General features: G+C 32.5%; 1 protein-coding gene across 4 annotated transcripts; it reads right to left on the bottom strand.

The window, feature by feature from the left end:
* Nucleotides 1-1,821: 1,821 nt before the first annotated feature.
* Nucleotides 1,822-21,023, bottom strand: ap (apterous). 4 transcript variants are annotated; one of them, XM_013324179.1, is made up of 7 exons: nt 20,924-21,023; nt 12,332-12,587; nt 11,813-11,947; nt 10,241-10,477; nt 9,543-9,694; nt 2,789-3,024; nt 1,822-2,659 (listed from the first exon to the last, which is right to left on the bottom strand). In XM_013324179.1, exons 2-7 carry the CDS (start codon nt 12,412-12,414, stop codon nt 2,423-2,425), a joined length of 1,080 nt encoding a protein of 359 aa, XP_013179633.1. In that variant the 5' UTR covers nt 12,415-12,587; nt 20,924-21,023; the 3' UTR covers nt 1,822-2,422. The 4 variants fall into 4 exon arrangements, with proteins under 4 accessions (XP_013179633.1, XP_013179634.1, XP_013179636.1 ...); XM_013324180.1 differs by lacking the exon at nt 20,924-21,023 and adding an exon at nt 20,821-20,916; XM_013324182.1 differs by lacking the exon at nt 20,924-21,023 and adding an exon at nt 18,681-18,796.
* Nucleotides 21,024-24,179: the final 3,156 nt, after the last annotated feature.

Below are 24,179 nucleotides of genomic sequence, written 5' to 3' on the forward strand. Positions count from 1 at the left end.
ACGCGGTATGAAATAATAACATTCTGCCGACTATCTTTTCTGGTATGATGTAAGAAAGTTATATACAAATTCATAGACATGGAGTAAATCACACAACTGTAATTACCTGCTATTACTCGACTCTGTTTTTTTGGGTAACTTTTGTTATACATATAAATAAAATATACATTTTTAGTAGCCATTGAGTGGAGCAAATTGCTTCAGTTTATTCTAGTAGGCGCACTCTAAGCTCTTTTGTGTCGAGAAAGAATTAGGACTTTCGTCTCGTTTGTGTTCCTTTGTAGGTCAATTCACTTGAAGCCTATTTTGGTATTACTAAGAATAACAAAATGTAATTTGAAACATAAATGAATACACGATCTTGTTTTCGATATTTAACGAAGGAATATTCTTTCGTAATCTGTTATGAGTGCTTGTTAAAAATGAAATGCTTATTTCTATTAAAATTAATTGGCTTGGAATAATTGAAATAAAACAATTTTTTTTTTAGTTAATATATTTTATTGATTTCATTTATATACGAGTATTACGAAGGTTGTTTTCTACATATATACTAAATACATATAAATGTTGAGTATGTTGTGATAATATTAAGTGGTATTTACAAACACGAAGTAATTTAAAAAGTACTCAATAAACACATTACGTAACAAAAATTTGATTGAACGTAGCCGTTTACAAGAATACATTATAGTTGATTATTTAAATATAAGAGACTTAGTAGTCCCAAAAAAAGTTCGTGTACATACAAATATTTTTATGTGGAGGAATTAGGAATCAATAAAATGTTATGGTTTTATTTATCTTTTATTATATCTTGGCACATTTTATTTTAAATCAAAGAAACGTAAAATAATACTACGTATTAATAAGTATACCTACATCCAGCTAAGGTACAAAGTTTGAAGTATCAAATACGACTATAGACCATACATATGTCTCAGTAAAAAATATCTATCGTAAGATTTCTAAATTCCCTACAGATGTATTTCTAGAAAATCTCATTAGTTCGCGATGTATTTTTTTTAAAGAATGTTTCCAGAAACTATTAACTTTATTAAATTCAGTCTGGATCGGATACTAAGAAATCTTAAACGATACACGTGACATAAGTAATATAAACGCTTTCGCCACCTTGTTACGGCTTTGGTACAAAATAAGGAAAAGTATTACTTTGACCAGAAATTGTTTTGCTTTTGAGGTATGTAAATATTATGTCTATCAAACATATTACGAATATAATATGGCGTCGTATGAGAGTGTTCACATCTTAATAGCGGCAAACAAAGTAATTTTTATTGTATTTTATTAGGTAACAAACGAGCCAGCGGCCACCTGAATTCACCGAAACTGCCAAGCGACCGCTTCCCCTTAGACATCCGGAATTGGAGATATCCTCTCATAAGTATGAACAAGTACTTAGACTTCAATCAAATCAAGCCTATAGACGCCAACAATTACTGAATTACAAAATGTAAAATAAATACAAATGTCTTTCTTTCTTAAATTATGACAAGTTTTTCAACAAAAGTAAAAACAATGTAATTATATTAATACTGGAATGTATTTATTATAGCTTTAAAATGCAGTTACATACGAAGTTTTTTTTTGTAACATCTAAATGTAACAAAGTGATCGTGTTACATTAGAAGAAAAATCTTTAAAAACATTTATTTCGTACACATACTATTTAATTATATTTAACATACATTTTCATTCTACGAGAGCTTAACTTACATATATATATAATAGTTTAAATTAAAAATTATAATATATATAATAACACTGACCTGCATGTAGCATACATATATAATTCCTTAACAATTTTCATTTGAAACATCTACGTGGAAATTTAACATAAATAAAATATTATATAATTTTCTATCACTACTTTTGACTAGTACCACTTTATTTACATAAAGCTTTTAAATAAAACTAAAACAATATGGAATAATCTAATTTAAGAAATCAGCGTTTTCAAAATACATATACATTGAAGCACATAAATACATCTACTGTAATTTATAATTACTGTAATTACTGTAAAGAACAGCAGTGTTTTTGAAGGAGACCGATTGTTCTTTTTGCATTTTTAATGTTACGTTTACATTGATATTCGTGAGGCAAAGAGTTAGATCTCTTTGCTAGGATTACTACAAACAATACTTCTATATCTTTTTTTATAAATCTTATTAATATATGTGATTTTAATTAACGATGGTGATTATATTACCTATTAATCAATAAGGTTCATTTTCGAGGTCAATGAACTTGATACCACAACATGTATTTTAATCTTATAAGACCAATGAAGTGATACATTGATGCATGATACATTTATTTAACATTTCTACATAGAGTATCTTTAGTGCTGAAAGAATACAAAGCGAGTAATGTATAACTCGATTTTAATTATCGATTATTAATACAATTCGTTGAAACTTATCGGATGAGGAGTATGTACTCTCATGTCGTCTATACCTTGGATAGGTTCGGCCAACATCATGGTAGAAGGGACACCGTTCGTCGACACCGGTCCTGGTACAAGTGATGTACCCGAGTGGCCTGGGTTGCCGTTCGCAGTCATCGGTCCGTGTTGGTTCGATTCTTGACGCATGATGTTACGTCGCCACTTAGCTCGCGCGTTTTGGAACCAGACCTGTTAAATTCAGACATTTTTCTAACGAAATGTATATATCTAGTAAACGTCGAATAAAAATCAAAACCTAGTCTATGTTGTCTCTTTTGATCTTTTTGTCATTACTCAACTTTAATTATCTCAACTGACCTGTAGGACTCTCTTCGATAGACCAGTTTTCTGCGCAAGCTGTTTTAAATCTTTGGCATCAGGGTTTTGATTAATCGCAAAGTAGGACTTCATGGTGCGCAATTGGTGATGCTTGAAGCTGGTTCGCATTCGCTTGGTGCGTTGAGTGTGGCTCGACACGCTGCCGGGTGATGCCACTGAAGAATCGTAAGCCAACGATTCCATTGACGAAGATAAATCACCCCTATGAAGTATTTCTGAAACAATAGTTATAATTAAGATTACTAATTCTTTTCGATAGTAAAAATTCGTCACTGTTACTATTATATAAAATCGCTGTTCGCCTAGCTTGTGCGCAGATGTAATATTTTTCGCAATGCCATTTCTAATTATTACTCAGTTGATAATATCAATGTATGAGATTTACATTTTGCGATTTTATATTAAGAATCTATGCTACACGAAAGAATTTTTCACACGTGTTTTGTTAAAATCTTTACATATGGAGTTAAAAAGTTTGAAGCTAAGTCGAGATGAAAGAAAGAAATAATTTTATTTGTTTTCGGATATAAATATTGAGATGATCCAAGTTATTCAAAGTTTGTAGAAGCTATGTTTGCGTAGTCTTTTCAAACTCAGATTGTGCCGACCGGCGCGGCGCGGCGTCGGTATCAGACTTTGAATAGTGGAGAAACTTTGTCTGTCTGTATATAGTAGCATTGTAGCGTATCGGTCACTGTCTGCCTGTCGCCACATCCTAAACTTTTTCCAAGACCATTGTTGGTGAGAGGAAGTGCGAGGATTAGTAAACAATTTGATTGCACACCTCCGCACTGCGGTTTTTGGTTCACGGATCGCGATCAATTTATTTTTTGCTAGCCTTACCCACCGACTTCCTATACTTACCAAAGTTTCAACTGGCGTAGTGCCAATAAACTTTCGTTATTTTCTTCTGGTTAAAATCTTTCACTTCATATTTTTTTACAAATGTGATAATTCTGTCGGTACATTACAATGAATAATAGTCGTGCAAATTAAAGATGTGTTATAGTACTTCAAAGTAAACGTCAGATAGGTGTCGGGAATAATTAATTCGCTTCGGAAGCTACGATGTCGCACGTTTGCACAAGCTATGAACTTCTCCAAGAAATTTACACCGATATATTTCGGAAGACAGAAGTTGTATTAATTACTCTAACTCAAGATAGGAATCTGTGCAGTAACACAAAGAGAAAATTAAGAACTTACACGTACAGCTGTCTGGCAAGACGATTACGCCAATTAACTACTACAATTTATATTCAGTTTTAAGTGTATTATCAAGTAGAATAATACGTGATATGATTGACAGTAAATGTCTGACAAATTAAAAACATTAAAGAGCAAAAAGCGTGAAGCTTATCTGAAGTTATCAGCTCGATCCACTCGTCTTGCTCGTTAAATAGCCAACGGAATTTCACCAAAAAACCGAATATTAATAATTAAAGGAAACAAGCTCGTACCCGCTGCTTACACGTTCGTCAAAACAAATAACATGCGATGATAAATGTACCGATAATTGGGCGTATTCCGATGTGAATGATATCTGCTAATGGCCGGTTCGGTCGTGTTGTAAGAGAACAGTGGTTTTTAATAATTAATTTCTATATCCTTAACACAGTTGGGTGGCTAGCGACCCTTAACGCCGCTGTTCCATGAGGCCATTTAATAATTCTCTAATGTTAATGTATAATCATATGTTTCAATCATTTATTTTTTTAAACCATAGCTTAATTATTTTTGTAACGTTATTGAATTTTCGACGGTTAGAATAGAATTGATAGAATCTCTCAATTATTGCCATTTGTAATAACGATTCTGTTATCGATTTGAAATAGCCTAGATTCGTTAATAGTTAATTAAACAGTCCCTAAGGATACATTTCATCATTTCTAAACACTAAAATATTATTAGTTCATATAACTCAAACCTGTATTTAATCAATAAACCAAAATTGGACTATCTATGCTCAACGCGGTCCGTATTTTGAACTATAATTTACAACGGACATAATCCCGATGTAAATGCCGACCTAATCATAAAAGCGACCAGTTTGATACCACTTGAAATTGTTTCAATTTTATTGACAGAATTAACATGTTACCGACTTTACGTAAACAGCTTTTGACAAAAAAAATAGTAATAAAGCATTGGTGTCGTAAAAACTTCGATATTAACGATTGGTTGTAAAAAAAAATAAAGGAGCTACGCGGGAATACGTGTTTTATTGCAGTGATAGGCGCCGCGGTGGATTGGTACAAACAATAAGCGAGAGCGGTTTTAAAAAAAAATCTTTTAAAGTTGCAATTTTTAAATTGTTTGCTCATCAATCTGCAGACGTTACGTATACTAAGTAAACAATTAAGTAGTTAGTTTTTTTTTCCAAACATGTAAAAAAGTTATGAAATAGTATCATTGTTTTTTTTTCTAATCAAATCAACAATGCTAAAACGGATTTGATTTTATTTAAATAATTAAACTCGATAGCTTATGCCTTGGACATGACAATAAAAAATAATTTGGTGGACTTGTAAGCCGATATAGAAGTGAAACGAAAGCTGCTGGTTTAGGAGCGCGTGTACTTGTCTCGATACAATATTTATTTACAGTTGCTTGAGATTTTTCAGAAGACAGAAGAATAAATGGTATTCTATGTGTTTTTCATATGTATATAATAAGCTTTGGTATACAACCTTTAAGAGTCTATAAAGTTTCTTAAAAGTGAAATAAATGTCTCATTATTAAGTAATATAGAGGCTTAGTCAACTCACACGTGCGTGGTACGGTTAGTTGACTACGTCTCTAGGTTGGGTACGTTAAAATAATGATGACTGAATTTGAAATATTAGCCAAAACACTTGAACATTGCTTTCGTTCTATCCATTAACTTTACATTACTATCTGATTTTGTTAACGCTATTTTTGGTCACATTACAAAAGCATATTCTTTGGTAAACTGCCAGTCAATATTGTAAAAATGTCTGATATTTAAATGACGTAGCGTAAAGCAAACGTACTTCTCAAACTACATCTGGTACATTAAACTTTTACTTTCTCAAAGGCACGTTATAAAGTCGAGGTTATCCTGTCCGGAGTGTTTTGACTGCAGTCCGTTGGAATGTCTGTTATCTTCGGTCACTATCTGACGACATCCGTTCAATAAAGTTGTTAGTAGCAACACCGAGCAATAAATAAGTAGCAGTTAGAGAGGAATACGCATAACGCTTTCTTTTATTTCTATTTTTTTATCTGATATTCTCACCCCCCAAAAAGTTATAGCAATTAAAAGTTGTACAGGGCTGTGATAGAAAGTTAAGTATGACAATTGTATCTGACGTATATCCTAATTAGTTATCTACATTCGCAATAACTCAATAAGGAGTGTCAGTGGCTCAGAGGTGAAGCACTTGACTTGTAATCAGCAGATGCTCAGTTTGAATCCCTCCATATACCAAAGTGTTTTTGATTTTCGATGTACATGTGTACTTTTATCCCTCTTACGGCGAAGGAAAAATGTGATGCAACCTGCACATGTCTAAGAAGATATTCAAAGATTTGTGTGAAGTCAACCAACCCGCATTTGCCAGCATGGTTGACTATGGTTTAGTCATCCTTAACTTATGGTTGGCCCCTAACCCCTCAGTGGGCACTTATCATGATGATTCGATATCCTTATACAAACTTTATATTTTTGATTTCTCTTTAATTTCTTTAATTATCTATTTCATTGCATTCAAATCATGTTAAAATATTAGATTTTTAGAATTATAAATATATAGAGCTTCTATTTGAAATATTGACAAAAACTTTGTTGCCAAGTAAGATAAATAAAAATAAAACGTTGAACATAAAGAAATAAATTAAAAAGATACGACAAATAAATACATTAGCAATGATTAATTATAAAATGGTTGAATTCAAGCGATGTCAATAATTTACATATATTAAGTGATTAAAGGTAGTTAATAGAAAATTATATATACGAATTAACCTTAAAATGTTTTTCTATAAAACGATAGCAATAAACAATATCGAAAGTTAAAATGTGTGGAGTCGGTAAAATGATCTAAATATTGATTCATGTTTTGTACAGGTGCTACTTTAATTTCAATAAATTTTAAAGCGCAGTACGTATTTAAATGAGACCATAATTTATAATTAAAGTAAACCGACTTTAGTAATTATAATTGTCTATCAAATATAAAAAAAACATAGTTTTATAAAAGTAATACAATTTAAGCAGCGCTTTAGTGCTAATAGAGATGTTTTCAACACGGTTAATTGAGCTTTTGATGTTTAGGAAATATTACTAGAGTACCTTTCGATGGATAGTATCCCAAAGTCTTTTCAAAGTCATTTATATTATAGTCTTGTCCGGTATGCTAGCAGTTTACCAGTTTAATTTGTTTCATAAAGAGAAGTAAATTCCATGAAAAAGCTTGAATTCATGGAACTTTGGATTTCCTGGATTCCATGAAATGAAACGTAATACGTAGAAGAATTAATTTCAAGTTTAATAATATCTTCAATAAACTTTGAGGTAAACAAATGGAAATGGTACTCGGTGTTTATAATAAATAGAGATTATCTTGATATCGAAGTTGTATGCAGATACAACGATCCAATTATTTTAATCAATGTTATAATTGCATGTTAAGTTTAATAAGTGTCGCGTAGATTTGTTTATACACCTGCGCGGCGTGGCTTGTGAAACTTGTGTACCAAACATAAGCAATCGTCTGCTACCGCAGGTGTGAATGGGTGCGCTCATGAGAAATGGCTTCAAACACTAAACGACTTTTTTACCGTAAGCGACGGACCCCGATGATTATGAGATAAGAGTCGGGAATGTCATTTCGAACACCACGCGTTGTATTTTTTTGTTTTATTAAATTTTATTAATTAAAATTAAATTCTATTACGGCCTCTGTGGCAGTCGTTCCGCGTGAAGAACCCGCCATACATCTGCCTTTCATTTAGAAATGTTGATCTAATTAATAAATTACTAAGTGAACCGGGGGGTCCAGTTATTGCTTGTCTTATCTATTCTCACAACTTCTACACTAAACTATTGCAGTATAGTAAGGAGTCTTTGAAGCAAAAAAATACAAAATAGAATTTAAAAAAATGGACAAAAAATATTGTAATATGATGTTAATTTCTATTGTAATATTAATATACAACTAGAGTTTTTTTTTCTGAGACTTAATGTTACGTGCAATGAGTTTATAGTAATTTTATAATTAATTTTTATTTTACTAGAATTTTTTACATAATCTGCATAACGTTGTAAAATCCTATCTGTTTAATCTAAATTATTTAGTACAGTTAATAAACAGTTGTAATTTTATATGCAATTTAAAATTAAAATGCAAATTGAAAACAGAAAAAAAATCATATATGGACGAAAAATGACAACGTATTTAAGATATGATTTTTTTCGATTTCCGATAAGGCACGTAGTTTTTGAAGAGCCCTTAGTTACCATTATCACCGTCACGCGCAACGTTCGAGTGGCGTTGTTGTGCCAACAAAGAGTATTAGTTGGCGGGAAGCCACTTATTCGTGTTCTGTTTCTGTACGTTGCACTAAATATAATTTTTAACAAAGTAAAATTTTATTTTATATGCATATTCATCTACACTTTAAGGGCACTTTTAGCATGTTTCATTTGATTAATTGATCATTCAATTAAGCAGTCATCGTGTAGACACTTGTAGCAAAAGTGAAGGTGTTCGCGATAGAAATTGTTACGTCACTAATTAACTTGCTTGTATCAAGTCGCAAAAAATATAAAAGAAAATATTTTCCACACAAAAATGTTGAAGTAACTTTAGAAATTAATAATAGGAAACACATTTCCACTCAGTTGTTAAAATTTTGTTACATTCATGAATTAAAAAGTAAGCGACTTTAGCCTAACTTAGAGCAGAGTACAGTGCCGCAACCATGCATGTAGCGGCGATGCAGTTGCATTACCAAGCGCGTAAACTCTCATGGCCAATGGAAAGTATAACGAAGTGTCGTCCCGTGGTCCATTCAGTCCAGCGTCATGATTAATCGGGTCGAGGAGTCACACAAACTGAATCCAACTCAATGAGTGCTTCGCATTTCGACGCTATAAAGAATAATCCAGACGACCGACCCCGGCAGGAGACCCAACGCTCACGTCTACCCACCTCCCGCTCAGCCTTACTACCTCACGTTGCGCGAGAAAGGGACGAGAGCAATTTCGACAATGCGTCGCCTATTCATTAGTCGTGATTACGGTCGGACTGGGATGAATTGACATCTGGGACGCCAGCGCGAGTAACGCGTCGTGCTTTCCCTTCTGAGATTTCTGCTAAATATGAAGCGACCGTCGTCTATCGATGAAATATGTAAAAATTTGCCAGTTGTGCTCGTTTCCACAAAAAAGTTACTATAGAATACACGGCGAGTGTAAGTTTCATAGTACTTACGTTCGTAAGTGCGTGTTTACTCCGAAACTTACCTTGGCGTAAGCGCAACCTCACAGAAATTGTCTCAAAGGGTAGCGAAAGCGGGAAAGCTTGAATTTCTTTTTGAAATGCCGAGGGAAATTAAATAGAATTTTTATAAACATCTTTCAGTCGAGTGAATATTTACTGACTGGCAGACTTTAATTAAATTTGTGAGTTTAACATTCGCTTTGGATGAAAACAATGTTTCGCTTTATAAGTGGCGCTTTACTTTCTTTTTGCATTTTCTTACTTACCGAGTGCTGTGCTGGTCATTCGCATGGTTTGCACCTGAATGTCCTCGGGTGAGCCTTGAGCCAGTTTTCTTTTTCTAGGACGTCCTTTGAGACTTGGTCCTCCGTTGTAAAACTGTGATGGAGAACCACCTTCGCTGTGCATATCTTGACACCTGTGTCGAAAGGAATTATTATATACGTATTTTAAAGGATCAAACTCATTAGAGTCCAGTTTGATCTTTCCTTTGATTTATGATAGTTATCACTAGTGATTCCAGTACCAACTAAACTCTGCAAACATCTTGGTAACAAGTAATAATTTGACGACAAATTCATGAAATAGCAGTTATGTGGTTAGAGTTCGATCCGCCCAATCAGAACCAACGGAAGCAAATTGAGACTAACAATCGAGTAACTACGATAGTTACAAGAGTAGTAGCGTCTAGTTTGCAGTTGTTGGGGACTGTACGTATCGACAAATTCTGAGATGATATTGGTTTATGAAACTAGTTCCACTTAGTAAAATTAGGTCAATTTTTTTATATATAAAATAGTGACATCTGTTATACTAGTGTACTGTATAATTGAATAGGAAATTTAAAAAAAATTCTAACGTAACTTTGACATGTAATATTATTTAACATGGTATCTATTTGACCAATGTATTGCGATAATAAGTTTATGGTAATCCTTTATAATATTGAACTATTCGAACATACCTGTAGACGCTGTTCATATCGTCTTCACAGTATTCGTCCATACACGCGTTGTCGTAATGCGGACGACAATACACTAGTCCATCTCTCATACCGAACACGTCGCCCTTGGACAACAGAGTACCACACGCGTAGCAAGTGAAGCAAGTTAGATGATACACCATGTCACGTGCTCTCATCACCAGCTCGTTAGCGGTGATGCCGTTGCCACAGCGGGCGCAGCGCTTCACGCAGAACATTCTGGAACAAGATGCTTTAGTTGGTGCAGATAAAAGCAGTATACATACGACAAGAAATTACAGAATCCAAGTTGCAGATAGACAGAACGCATCACTGCCGACGCGATATTTTCCTATTTAGTATTTGATGACATACGAGCAAAGGGTCACCAGAAATTGCTAAAATGGAGTTATAATTAATCTAAACAAGATATATTAATAAAATTGAAATAAAAGATAATATATAGACTGAAATTTCCATATATCCTATCCCTTTCCAAAAAAAAATCTTAACATGGCTTCTTTATAGGACTTTCTTTAAATTTTCTAATGATCTGTTTTAAGGTAACATTACTCTTGTCAATAATAAACCTGGAACATATTCCATTCATAGCAATAACATTTGTAATAATATAACAATTATACCATATGCTCCACTCAAACAACCCCACCTACGAAAATATTTACCAACTTCTTTTAGATTTGACCCCCGGTTTACAAAGGCATTTATACTGTGTGTTTTTATTAAATCGATTACTAAGTATTGGAAAAATCTGTTACTCGATTCTTTACGGGCTAGACCCGTATAAGAATTTTTAAATTATTTTTACAAGTAAAGTTTTAATTTTTGAACTTTTAACATTCCAAGAAAAATTTCAACCCGATTCTGGGGATTGATGCGTTTTATAGAGATCTGATAATCACAATAAATATATTTAATTGACGATATTAGGTAAATATAGGTAAAAATTGTGAGCAAATTAAGCAGTTATTTCCATCTAAAAAGTACACTGAATTTTTCGTTAGAATGAGACAGATGGATAATGTATTTGGTGTGTTCGACAGGTGTGGGAGCTTCACAAGTGTGTTGGATCGTGAGTGACGGTCCGAACGCCGCCCGCCTTAATTACAACCCCATGTTGACATGTCCACCACACTTGACTTTTCGTGCAATTATCGTAAACTATTTTAAACTTTTTCTCCTTCTTCGGATATTTTAATGAATATATCAAAATTCTAGAAACGGTAACATGAAAGAGCAAATTTAAAAAAAAAAGTAGACTCAGTATGTCTTAATTTAATTACAGAAAAGAATGCAATTTTTGAACTGAAATGTAAGAATTTGCTATTGAAATGATCTCGTAAAGTCTTCATGGGAATGAGTGAGATAATATTATACCGAAATGAACAATCAACACACATTTATTCCAAACAAAGTATATAATTTTATATAATATGCAAAGCTATGCAATTCGCAAGCTAATATTCGCTAGCAATTCGCAGTGAACTTTATACTTACCTTATTATATTATGTATTGTATGTAAAATTAATTTATAAAGTGATGCTCATGCTTACCTATAATAATCGTCCTTGCAGTAGATGTTTCCATCTCGGGAGAAGCAAGTCAGCTCGGTGTCAAGTGGCAATCGACACTCGCAACATCTCAAGCAAGTACCATGCCACTGTCGGTCTACCGCTAGTAGGTAAAACCTAGTGAAATTGTTAAAATAGACATCAATAAACTAGCCTGCCTGGTCACTTTAAAACGATTAAGGACAAAAGCTACAAGGTAGATATATGAAACAAATTGCTTATGTATTTAAAAAAATTGCGTACATTTGTATATGAATATTAACCGAACAACTACACCAAGCAATAATAAAAAGTAGTAGGCATGTTGATAATGGCGCGTCTACATGTTAGCCGGTACATTTTGCAATCTATAATGCTTGTAAAATAACTATTAAAGTTTCCATTTCTATGCGAGGTCGTGTGCTCATATCAGTTTATTGCTGCATTTCAATTACTTGTAATGTCATTTAGTGCATTTCTGCGCCATGTCTACAGCGGTTACGAGCATACAGATCATCTCACCTGTCTTGTATCCTCCCCCCGCAGCCGGCGCACTCGTCTGGGGCAGCAGGCGACCCCTCCAAACTCTGCCTCTCCTTAAGCATGGTTTCCTGCTCCGTCGTGCCGCCCACAACGGACTCTGTTCCTCAAATAACAGGGTTCAATTCACCTTGCGCCGGCTGTTCTCCGTTGCCGATGGCCGCAGACATAACTTGACTGATCTGTTTTTGCCTGATTGAATCAAAGCAGGATTCCAATTGTTTTGTAATAGCAAAACCTGTTGACGGATGAGAAACACGAGTTATAGTTATGTATAACGAAGTAACTATATCCTGTTATTAGCGCATGTTAGTTATGGCATTCGATGAAAAAATTCCATATTTCATTTATAAGATTTACTCCCAGGAATCGTTGTTTATACAACATTAGATTCTGTAGATAACACTTATTGGTATTTATTATATTGATGTCAAATTAATTTAATATTTGTTCACCCACTTCAACTCCACAATATATTACTGATTCACCATGACAAAAAAATAAGAGGCTTTATTTATTAAATTATTCAAACTTTCGTGAGACATTATACTAAACTGATATATAAACACGGCTATACGTGAGTGTTTAGCCGTGTTTATATATCGGCTTTATTTATTAATATTAATATATGATCATATACTCTAGCAATGGACAGACGAATGATGATAATGATATAAAGCAAGTCACTGATTATTCTCGTTGATAAAAGTTCTTTCGTTTAAAATGTACATATCTTTGTGCGTCGTTTTTGTTATAAATAAGTAGTCCGTGTCCCAGTTTAATTACAAATGAAAAATAATTTGTAAATGTTTTGTATAAATAAAAGAGTTTTAGAATATTCCGTGTATTCACTGAAAAACGTAAAAGAAGGCAATGTATATGACCTTAGGTCAGAGCTTACATTTGACTCTATTTTAATTTTAAATTGGCGCACATTTTTATTTAAAAAGTCTATTTCGTTTGATGTCTTTAAAATTTAAATACGCTTGCAATTTCAAAGACACGCCTTAAAGATGTCTCCTTTAACAAATTTACTTACTTCTTTAATTAAGAAAATTTAAAAAGAAGTAGCAAAAAAGTCTAACAGTAAAAAAATGATAAGACTAAGGGCCCATCCCAATAGTCGATGCTTAATATCAATATGAAGTTTTTTTATAACATTTTAAGAGTAGGTATAACAATCCCCTACTGAATTAGAAAGCAGATTACTATATTATTATTTTAATATTGTAATGCAAAGATCTTTCAAACTAGCATACTTTTATAAAAGTAAATTATTATAGATACGCGGAAAGAATCAATTTTTAAAAGTATAGGGTATAAAAAAGGTTTAAAAGTAAGTATTTTCTTTAATACATTAAAGGTTAAATATAAATATTCAAACGAACATCCTATACGAATTGAAAGTACCATTGAATATAGAGAACAAGGCTTTTCTATTATAAACTTTGAATGCAAGAATCAACTATAAAACAGGCGTACGCTTCGAGTTTTCAACGTTAAGCCCTATCTCGGAGCTCCTTAGTATATCATTTATTATTCCTCCATGCGACTGGCACAAATCAGCATCCGTACACAATGGACTATCTATACATTTCTATGGAAACTTATACGAGACCGCTCTTTTATTGGAAGAGACAATGGAGCCTGTTAAAGTTCGTTTTATTTCAGTCTGAGGACCGAATGTCGTGTACGTTTTAAAATGTAAATTCTTCAGGTCACTGATCACTTCTCCGAATATATGATAAAGGAACTAGAGAAGGAAAATACATAGAAAGAAAATTCTTTATGTAAGTAATATTTTTTGTAAAGGCAGTGTATTAGAACAATTGAATTACTGCTACGTCTACTTGTATATCACATCTATTTATAATTTTCATAAGGTACAGGCGGCGCGTTTTCCAAACTTTTTTTATGTCATAAAGTGGCAAACGAGCGAGCGGCCACTTGAATTCGCGGGAATGGCTAAGCGACCACTGCGTGTAGACATCCGCAATTGCAGAGGCGTTGTCTACCTTTAATCGATCGAGGAGACGTACAGAAAGAGAATATTTCCCCTTCTATGCGTCCCTCCTATGAAGGACTTACTTTACGGGTTATATATGTACCTACATAATTGTGACGTGTAGGTATAAGTATTTAACTCTTTCGATACGGAAAGTTTATACTCTATCTACTCAGCCATGAGACGCCCACTGCTGGGCATTCTTTATACTAAAACTATTGAAAATCGCAGAATATTTTATCATAACTTCATCATCTGACTTATGAAAGGTTAAACCCCAAACGTGATTCTATTGTTGAAGTTGCGTGGGTGATTATGGGATATACATAATTTTGTTATATTCTGTAAACAATAGTTTTCGACTTGGCCGAACACGAGAGCTTGCCGCAAGTGGGTGAGAAAATCACGAACTAAAACAATACTGATCGACCTTAAGTTTACCTAAGTAATTGAGGAATAACTTTGTAACCTCTAGTAAAACAAAAAAAGCCGTTGAGTTGTTATTCATTATATTTGTATTTTACTCTATTACTAAGATTATTCCCGAACTTTTATTTTACCTGTAAATATTTGAATAGTACAAATGGTTAATACCATTTAAAAATATCTCATAAGAAAACAAATAATCTAACTGAATTTATGTTAATTTATTTATCAATTTACTTATATCGATTCAACAATTTCGCGAGTCAATTTTTTTAAACTAATATGTGAACGGTTAAACACTCATTAGATTATAGAAACGTCTCACGAAAGTTCAAATATTTTTTGTTGCAAAAATCATTTAAAAATGTCACAGATATTGAATTAAATTTAAGGTTACAAATAATGAGAATATTTACCGAAAACACTGTTTTAAAATATAAGTAGAAACGACAACTCAATACTTTAACACATCACAAATGCGACGTTTGTGCTCTCAATACTAGTTATCGTATAGCTTACAAGTTTATTACAGCGAACGTTAAATGGCCAATCAATTGGCCATAACACTGGCCACTTATACAAAGCCTTTAGATAAGAAGCGTTAATGGTTTCGACAATCTAACATCGCGATTTTATGTTCAAGTAGCTATTTGTTTTTTCTTCGCTACAGTACTATTATTTTTAATACCACATATTTATATCGTAAATTATTATTAAACTTCAGACGAATTTTAACAATATAATGATGTTTTGTATCAAGAATAGGCGTTACAAAAATATTTTTTCACTAATGATCTTATCTGAATACGTCGCGTCGTAACTTTGAAGCGCAAATATAAATAACCTGAAAAAAATAATCTACTAAAAGTTATTGTATATTTTATATTTTTATCCAGAGATGTCTGACATTTTTGACATTCAGCTAAGGTACCTTCTTTATATAGACAGGATTACTTAATTTTTAATTAGGTAATTAATAATAGAGAGCGTCGGTGGCTCAGGGGTCAAGCACTTGACTTACAATCTGCATGTCCTGGGTTCGAATCCCGACATGTGACAATGTGTTTTTCGATTTCTGATTTACATATGTACATAAGTACGACGTTCTTACGGTGAAGGAAAATATTGCGATGCAACCTGCATATCTGAGAAGAAATTCAAAGATATGTGTAAAGTCAACCAACCCGCACTCGGCCAGCGTGGTTGACTTTGGCCTAATCACCCTTAACTTAATATAGGTTAACTTAATAATAGTTCGCTTATGTGCTTATATAAAATAAATGTAAGTTGAAAATTTTGTACAAATATTATAACAGTACTTTTTTTAGTTTAAATTTAAATACTTAGATAACTTATAACATTAAAAAGATGAAGATTAAAAAAAATCCTTTAGTACGTATTTGTGGTTTTTGGTTGGCAACTTAAATATTAACCAAACAAAATAACTGTACGTACTTGTTTGTGTAAGTGAAATTAAAATCATAGATGTCTTTTTAATATTCAAATATCCAAATTCAGTCAAAATTAAGCGAATGCTTAACATTAAATAAACGTTGCAAGCAAATAATCTATGACAAATGTTTGTTTTAGTATCTAATGTATGAACCTTACAGTTATGTTATAAGAATCACTTTTGAATGACAAAATATATTAACAGTTTCAATTTATGAAGCAAATGATCACTAATTAATTAGTGAGAGATTATGCAGAGTTTAAATAATTTAACATTTGCAACACTACGACATCACGAGGAAGTATAAAGCAATGTCCGTTTGTTCATAATTTATTTGCCAGTTAGTTTTGAACATTTTAACATGTTTCATAAGTGTTTTATAAAATAAACGAATGTATCCCTTCGACCGTGTTCATGTACGAATATGAATATTTTTACGCGACTCGGTAATAAGGTTTATGCGAGTATGTTTCTGTACAAAACTAGCTGTCGCCCGTGACTCCGTCCGCGCGGGATTAAAAAATAGTAGCTAGTAGATTCTCAGATCTACAGAATATGTATATATCTTATATATAAAATTCTCGTGTCACAATTTTCGTTCCCATACTCCTCCGAAACGGCTTGACCGATTCTCATTAAATTTTGTGAGCATATTGAGTAGGCCTGAGAATCGGCCAACAACTATTTTTAATCCCGCGCGGATAGAGTCGCGGGCGACAGCTAGTATTTTTGTAGAAAACAAGTCCAGCAAGCCATTTCGGAAGACTAAGATAAATAATATTGTGCCACGAGAATTTTATATATAAACTTCATAAAAATTGGAAGGTCTGCATGTAACAAAAAAAATGTATTTCGTACGCATAATTCGCCACGTTGATGACGAATAATCAATTATAAAAATGTTTGCCTAACCACTATGTGCCATTTTTCTGGGTAATACTCAGTCCGGCTGTACCGATTCTGACGGGACTTCGACGCGAAGGTAGCTCATGCACGCCGACATAAGCTTTTTTTTTTTTGACAAAGTCGCGGGCGATTCATAATAGAATATAATTTTTAGAAATCCTACGAATTTGAAATAATAATATGTTATCTAAAAGAAGTTTTTCCAAGCTGCATAAGCTTTCGGAGCATTAATAAGGTAAGCAGCGAAGCTTCACATAAAAACCATAGCGTGGTTTGTTCACGCTATCATTATAGTTTTAATTACGAATTTACAATGAATTGAGCCCGAGAATTATTTAACAGAGTAGCCGTAGGTGATTAAAAATTCAGTTTTATCTTATCATAAATAGAATTTATTTTTCTTTATCAGGAATTGCGTTTATTTACAGCCATTGTAAATATAGTTTTACCGCCGCTGTTCGTTTTGATAAGGGTGTTTTAAAGTCGGAGGTTTTAATATTAGGAGCTATAAAAAACAAGGCATTTTATGTTGGTCAGATATAAGCTGCATATATTGGCTGTAAGCTACAATTGATAGACGGAACTTTGTTGTTAAACGATTGTACAAATTTGATATTTTATAGAATCCATATCAAGAAGGTATCCATAGCTTTCTTTGTCCTTTTAGGATAAAACATGCAAAAAATGTAGTCATGATTTGGGATTAAAATGTTATTAATTATTACTTATTTATTTATTAGAATTATAAAAAAACTTAATATATAAATAAGTTAAATATATAAAGTTAAAAAAATAAAAAGCAGCTCTTCAACGCATAAATTCGAAAAAAATGAATAAATGGTATCCTATGTCCGTCTCCATGCTCTAAGCTACCTCCTAACCAATTATCAGGCATAACGGTAAAGCCGTTCTTGAGTTATAAATAGTGTAACTAATACGACTTTCTTTTATATATGTAGATATTTCATTAGGAAATTTGCTATTGGTATGTACTATTAATTTAGGTAATTTAGATTACTAAAAATCAATCAGATGAAAAAAGTTTTTAATGTGACATGTGTGTATTGACAGTGTTTAATGTGTTTTATTATTTTTTTTGTTATTTAAGAGTACAATTTTATAAATGTTATCTCATATTTCCTTACCGAACTAACAACGCTTTGTCGGTACGAGGCTTTGCGACGTTGAAGCCGTTAAAATTTTACGATATTATTAACAGCTAGCATTAGTTTCTAAGTATCGATAATTTTAATGACCATACCGTTTCCGCGAACAAAAATATGTCAAACTGAAAATTATATTGATAAAATAAAATTTAATTATGTTACACGCATAACCTTTAACCTCATTAATGTTGTGTAGAACTCCGATACCCACAATAAAGTAAGCTATTTATATTCGAAATAACTTTTGTATTTCAATAATATAATTAAGGAAAATTAAATTTTGCAAATCGTTCATTATTTCAATACGATAATTTTATAAGTGTGGTATATTTATTTTATAAATAGCAAAAAAAATGTACACTACAAATTATTTACCTCAAAATGCAACACAATAATTCAACCAATTAAAACAAATTTAGTTTGAATATTCACTTTTGAACTTTAAATTTACTTCACTTTTAATTTAAATTCAAAATACTGACACAGACACTGGTATTTGTGCAATATAAAAACAAACAACAAAAAATTCAGCGAACGGATACGCGAAATTTGAAATTAAAAATTGTAGACGGCGAAAATCACGAGAATTGCAACTGCATCGCATTCGCGGTACGAATGAGGGTAACAAAACAAGGCCGCCCTGGACCCCTTTGGGCGGAATCCCTCCGAAGCCTCCCCACGCCACACCCTTCGAAATACAAACCCGCAGCAATTGTTACTAAGAAAACCCTGCGATAGTAAAAGGGCAGAGACCTCTGTATGTACCCGGGGAAACTTGAGAGAAGAAAGACTTTTACGATAAATGTTGCTGTTACTTTGAAATACCGAAACAGTGCGGCTTGGGAAAATGAACTTACTGTATTGCTAGATAAAGTCGAATTTTGTAAAATGGACTTCTTTGATATTTTGGTCCATAAATAATAACGGAGTGTATTTTGTGAACGTATTTTATTTGGTATAATTTTATATTACTTAACATCAAAGACATTCTATAATTAATGATCAGACATATGTGCATTTTTTAGCTCAATATTTAGTTAGATGTATGTATTTCTGTCAGCTGGATAAGGAGAAAAGAAAAATCACTGTCTAAGTAAAATAAAAAATGTAATAAAAGCCAAAAATATGTGTTTGACGAAAAAAAATAAAGTGCAAATAATAATCTTCTGTACACAAAAATTTCATATATTAAATAGTTTGTACAATAAAATCCCGAAGTCCCAATAAATTTATGTCGCATTAAGTCAAAAATTATAATTTTTAAAAAGAAACCGAATCTGGTCCAGTACTCTTCTAAATATCGTTATCTTAATAATGATAAGAAACTATTCACAAAAGTAATTAAAAACTATCTTAAGCTTAATAAAAAAAATAAAATCGCTAGATCACAAGGGACTGAATATTACTAAGTAAATTAAAAAGGAAAAACAGATTTGTCAATATTTACATTGAAAGCGTCGACTTTTATTACTAAAATCTACATTGAAAAAAAAAATAACTGGCTATTAATAATGGTCGAAAAAATGTAACTCCAAAAAGTGCTTGAAGGTGTAAGACGCATCTTATAATTCCTGAGTAGACTTAACTCTTTATTATTCCTGGACATTACGCTGAGAGCAAACAAGTCATTTCATATTATACACGGACAGTACAGTATTTTATATGTGAGCAAAACGATTCATTTCTTTAAATGGTAGTGTCGCAGTTTCTTTTCATTTTTAATATTTATGGGTAGAACGTAGCTGGACTAGTTCATTCATTCATTCATTCATTCATTCATTCTAGTGATGTGCCGCGAACTAATTAAGTGTTGCATTAACACGTTACAATGAACGTTAACACAGTCAATTAGACTGTTAAGGGACAAGTGTAGTCAAGCATCGTACATTGTAATTAACGATCCTATAAGTGTACTACAATTACATATATCTAGTTTTGTACTACACCATCGGAATGAGCTATGTGCGAAAATGCACCGTGTGTTCACAGATTAAGATTTACCAAACTAATTATCCAATCAATAATAGACTCTATGCCATTGGTATACAATCGGAAATTGAGAGTCGCGAGTTTCGGCTGATGACCTATTTAATAAACGCGAATTGCTAGTCTAGACTGCTGTAAACAGAATTCGAATAGTTCACATGTCATATATTTCATTGCTTATTTTGAATTATTCATTTATATTGATAGAACTAATTTAGTAATTTTTTAATATAAAAAAAGAAAACTTTTTCCAATCAAATCGAGATTTTTTTTAGCTTGTCAAGTTTCATTGAACATAAAACGTTACTTGCGTATAACTTAAAGTTCATCATTGCCTATTATAATATATTAGTTATTTAAATTGGATTTTAGATAGGATAATATTTTTAAATACAGGCTATTGGCATAAGTCGATATTTTGTATGCTTAAAAATCCGTTTTCGAGTAAAAAAATCAAAGTCAATAATCGTAGTGTCGTGTATGCAAATTAATTATCATTGAAATAGGGTGGTACACTTAAATAACATACGCTTTGAGAGTTCCACGATCATGTGAACACAGCGAGGAAAGGCTTCATTGCGCCCTCTTCACGTGCGCGTACTAGGGGCTACAATTATTGTACTACAATTTACCTTGTATTTCGTAGCGCGAAGTGGCAACGTCGCCAAAAGCGTCGCGTGGCGGTAAAATTCGCCGGCGAACAGTTACAATACGCATTCAACTGTTCGAAATTTGAACGCGGCACTGCTTGGATCAGAGCGACATCTGTGGGGGCCACGATGCTGCGTTGCCACGCCTCCATCTCCGCACTCGCCAATCCAACAGCTGAGCTCATCGAATGCGGTTTGAAATTCGAACCGTTAGCCGGTGTTTTTGTCTCACTCACCGCAAGAAGGTCGACTCTATAAAAAACGAGATGACTTGATTACAGTGGTTCGGTTCTATTTCATGTTCAAACACAAAGTTGGCGTTAAAAAAAGGTTTAAATCCTTTATTTTGTTATATTATTTTGAACTTAGTGCTAGTATGGAATAGAGATGATATTGAGAACTAGTAAATTTTAAGCTGAATTCAAATTTTCAGAGGTCTTTCGGCTAGAAAATAATGTAAATACATCAGTTTCGAATCGCGGTCGACCATCGATTACCTTTAAACCCAATGCAGACAATTTAAGTTCGAAATATATCTGGCCAACTTGTATGCATAGATTAAAAATGTCCTACACTTATATGTTAATTTAAAAATATTGTTGGAATTTATTATCCTATTTTATATTATTTATTATGTAGATAAAAATTTCCTTTCTTGATGTTTTTTTTTCGAAAGGAAACTTTATCCATAGATGTTTAATGTAGGTTGATAAAATAAATTGTGGAGAAAATTCTTAAGAACTTTATTCTGTTAGAACGTTTATAAAGTTCCTCTTCGGTACATCAAACATCTACAATGTAAGTGAAGAGCTGCAGTTACAAGTTTCACTAACAATCCGTTAAACTCTTTCTTCACTCCTTCTTACTGGGGTAAGATAAACTTGTATTTCATAACTTTAGCTTAAGTTTTTTTTATTTAAGTGTGGGATTTACACTGCATTTCCTCTCAAATAGACTGGAAAACTTTACACTCTTCGAATCTTTATAGAGTATGATTTCAATAGAGTGACAATTTTTTTTATGATGAAAATAAACAATTGCTCTTTTTAAATTGATGTTGTAATTTTTGGGATTTTATTATTTCCTTTCAAGTCAAAATATTTGATTTCGATGCATACTAAAATTAAAATCTATTTTTGTACCTTTGTCCGATTAGATTGCCCAGTATTTTTTTCTCTTGGGCGTATAAAAATTATATTGGACCTCTTGCTATTGTGCATGCGCTTGGGATTCATTGCAAAACATCGTAAGAATAGGGACATAAGTTTATATTTTTCTATATGTTGTTCTTAAATGTGACGTTTAGAGTTACACTGAGAGGTAAATTGACGAGGATCTTGAAGAACAAAAGTCGTTTATTTGATTTTTACCTTTTTAATAAATAAAGGAGTTGACAGGTCTATATAATTAGACGGTCGGAGGCGGTAAGCGCGGTATCGCTTCTACTGAGTAATAAATATTTTTCACAGTAGGTGTACCGCTAACACGGAGTTTAAATATAAATATAGAGAGAGCGGCGATCGGAGTCTCTGATAAGTTATCGTGCACTTCCGTCGACATTCGAGCGGGGCTAAAAAAATAATCGGCGTTTTTATTCATTTTAATTTCTTCTAATAACGATTAAACAAATGGCTCGTTAGTGAACAAACACCCTGATTAAATATGATATTTGCACATTTTACCAATATATTTATTTAACAGAAATTTTATATTTTGTTTTATAATCCATTAAAACATTGAAATAAATCGCCATAAAAATTAGACTAATTCTTGGTTTTTTCCAGATCTGACGTGAGTGGCGGAAACGTGAAATTCAATGTCTGTTATCAATATCAAAGTATTATCAAAATCTGTTCAATAGTTCAGGATTGCATCGAGGACAAACATACAAACGCAGATTTTTTATGTGTGGAAATAATCATAAGATTATTTATACGCCACACTGATGGGGGGTCTAAAATAAGTGCTCTATTTATCATTACTACGGCTAGTTTTTCAGTTAAGATGTGAGGGAATGTCGACCGAAATTAGCTCCGACATCGTCCAAATATCTCCGCATCGACTCATTGACCACCCTAGTCTTAGATAGAGGGGGATAAATAATAATAACTGTCTAATTTTACTTCATTTGTTTCTTAACGAGCCATCAGTTTCTATATTTTTCGATAACATGATTATAAACAATTTTCTTCTCTTCCACATATCTTCGGACTTTAGCAATTGGACGTAACTTAAATTATTAATTAAAAAAATATCGTATATTTATTCAAGAACCGTTAGCTTTTCGATTTTTTTATTTATTTGATTGAAAACTTATCAAAACTAATAACAAGTTGTATCAAGTTAATAGAAGAAAAATACGAAGCTAGAAAATTAATTGGCGTGACGTCATCGTTCGTTGATTCTCTTTTCAATTTACACCAAAAAAATGTATTCACGTGATCTTGCAGTCAAGATGAAGAATGTCGGAGTAAAGATTCGTACATTAAATGGATAAAAATGTGTACATTAATTAAATTTAATATTTGTCAACAAATAAAAGTACATTTATTTATGACTAACTACAGTTAGAGTTAGTGAGGCACTTTGTATCTATTACTCACACGATATTACAATCCGGAGTGAAAATCGTGGCGCGGAGTTCGAGTTGAGCTGTAACATTCAACAATACAAACTTTACAAAGTTATAATTAATCTAATTATATTTCAAATAAATGGACGAATTCCAGCACGGTCCAAAAGTTTAAATTACGTATATCCGTATTAATTTAATATCTGGCCAATTAGTGAGATAAAAATGCCGTTGTGAATTCTTGGCTCCGAAAATTTCATTTATTCAATTTGATTTTGTTGAGACAAAAATTTGTCCGCAAATTCTGAAATCAGCGAACCATAAGCTATACAGGTCAAAAGGTCCTGTAGTATGTTTTGTCCCTTATTTATTTCGTTTCTCATTGTTATCTACCCGAATTTCGTCGTACATTTTGTCTCGTTGAAAAAAGTAAAAGATTGAAGTAAGTATTGAAATACTACGTTCCCTACTAAAAACGAGCATCGGAGCTTAGTTTCTGCAATTCCACTTCAGATTTACAAATTTTATTTTTTTCAGTAGATATATATCTTGTCACAAGCTTCGCAAACCAATTTTTTTAAGGATACTTCAAAAGTTTGCGTTTGCTCGGCTTTCTACAAAATTTAAATAGATATTTCCTTTCGCAGACATTTATACCTTTGAAAA

This window comes from Papilio xuthus, unplaced genomic scaffold (genome assembly GCF_000836235.2).
Source record: "Papilio xuthus unplaced genomic scaffold, Pxut_1.1 DF825017.1, whole genome shotgun sequence".
NCBI lineage: Eukaryota > Metazoa > Arthropoda > Insecta > Lepidoptera > Papilionidae > Papilio > Papilio xuthus.

Bases quoted from the DNA above. Each gene is read 5' to 3' on its own strand.
- ap (XM_013324179.1), bottom strand. From the start codon at position 12,414: ATGCTTAAGGAGAGGCAGAGTTTGGAGGGGTCGCCTGCTGCCCCAGAC. The intron at 11,948-12,331 runs GTGAGATGATCT...CAATTTCACTAG, and splicing joins GGGGGGAGGATACAAGACAG to GTTTTACCTACTAGCGGTAG. The intron at 9,695-10,240 runs GTATGTTCGAAT...CTTTCGACACAG, and splicing joins GATATGAACAGCGTCTACAG to GTGTCAAGATATGCACAGCG.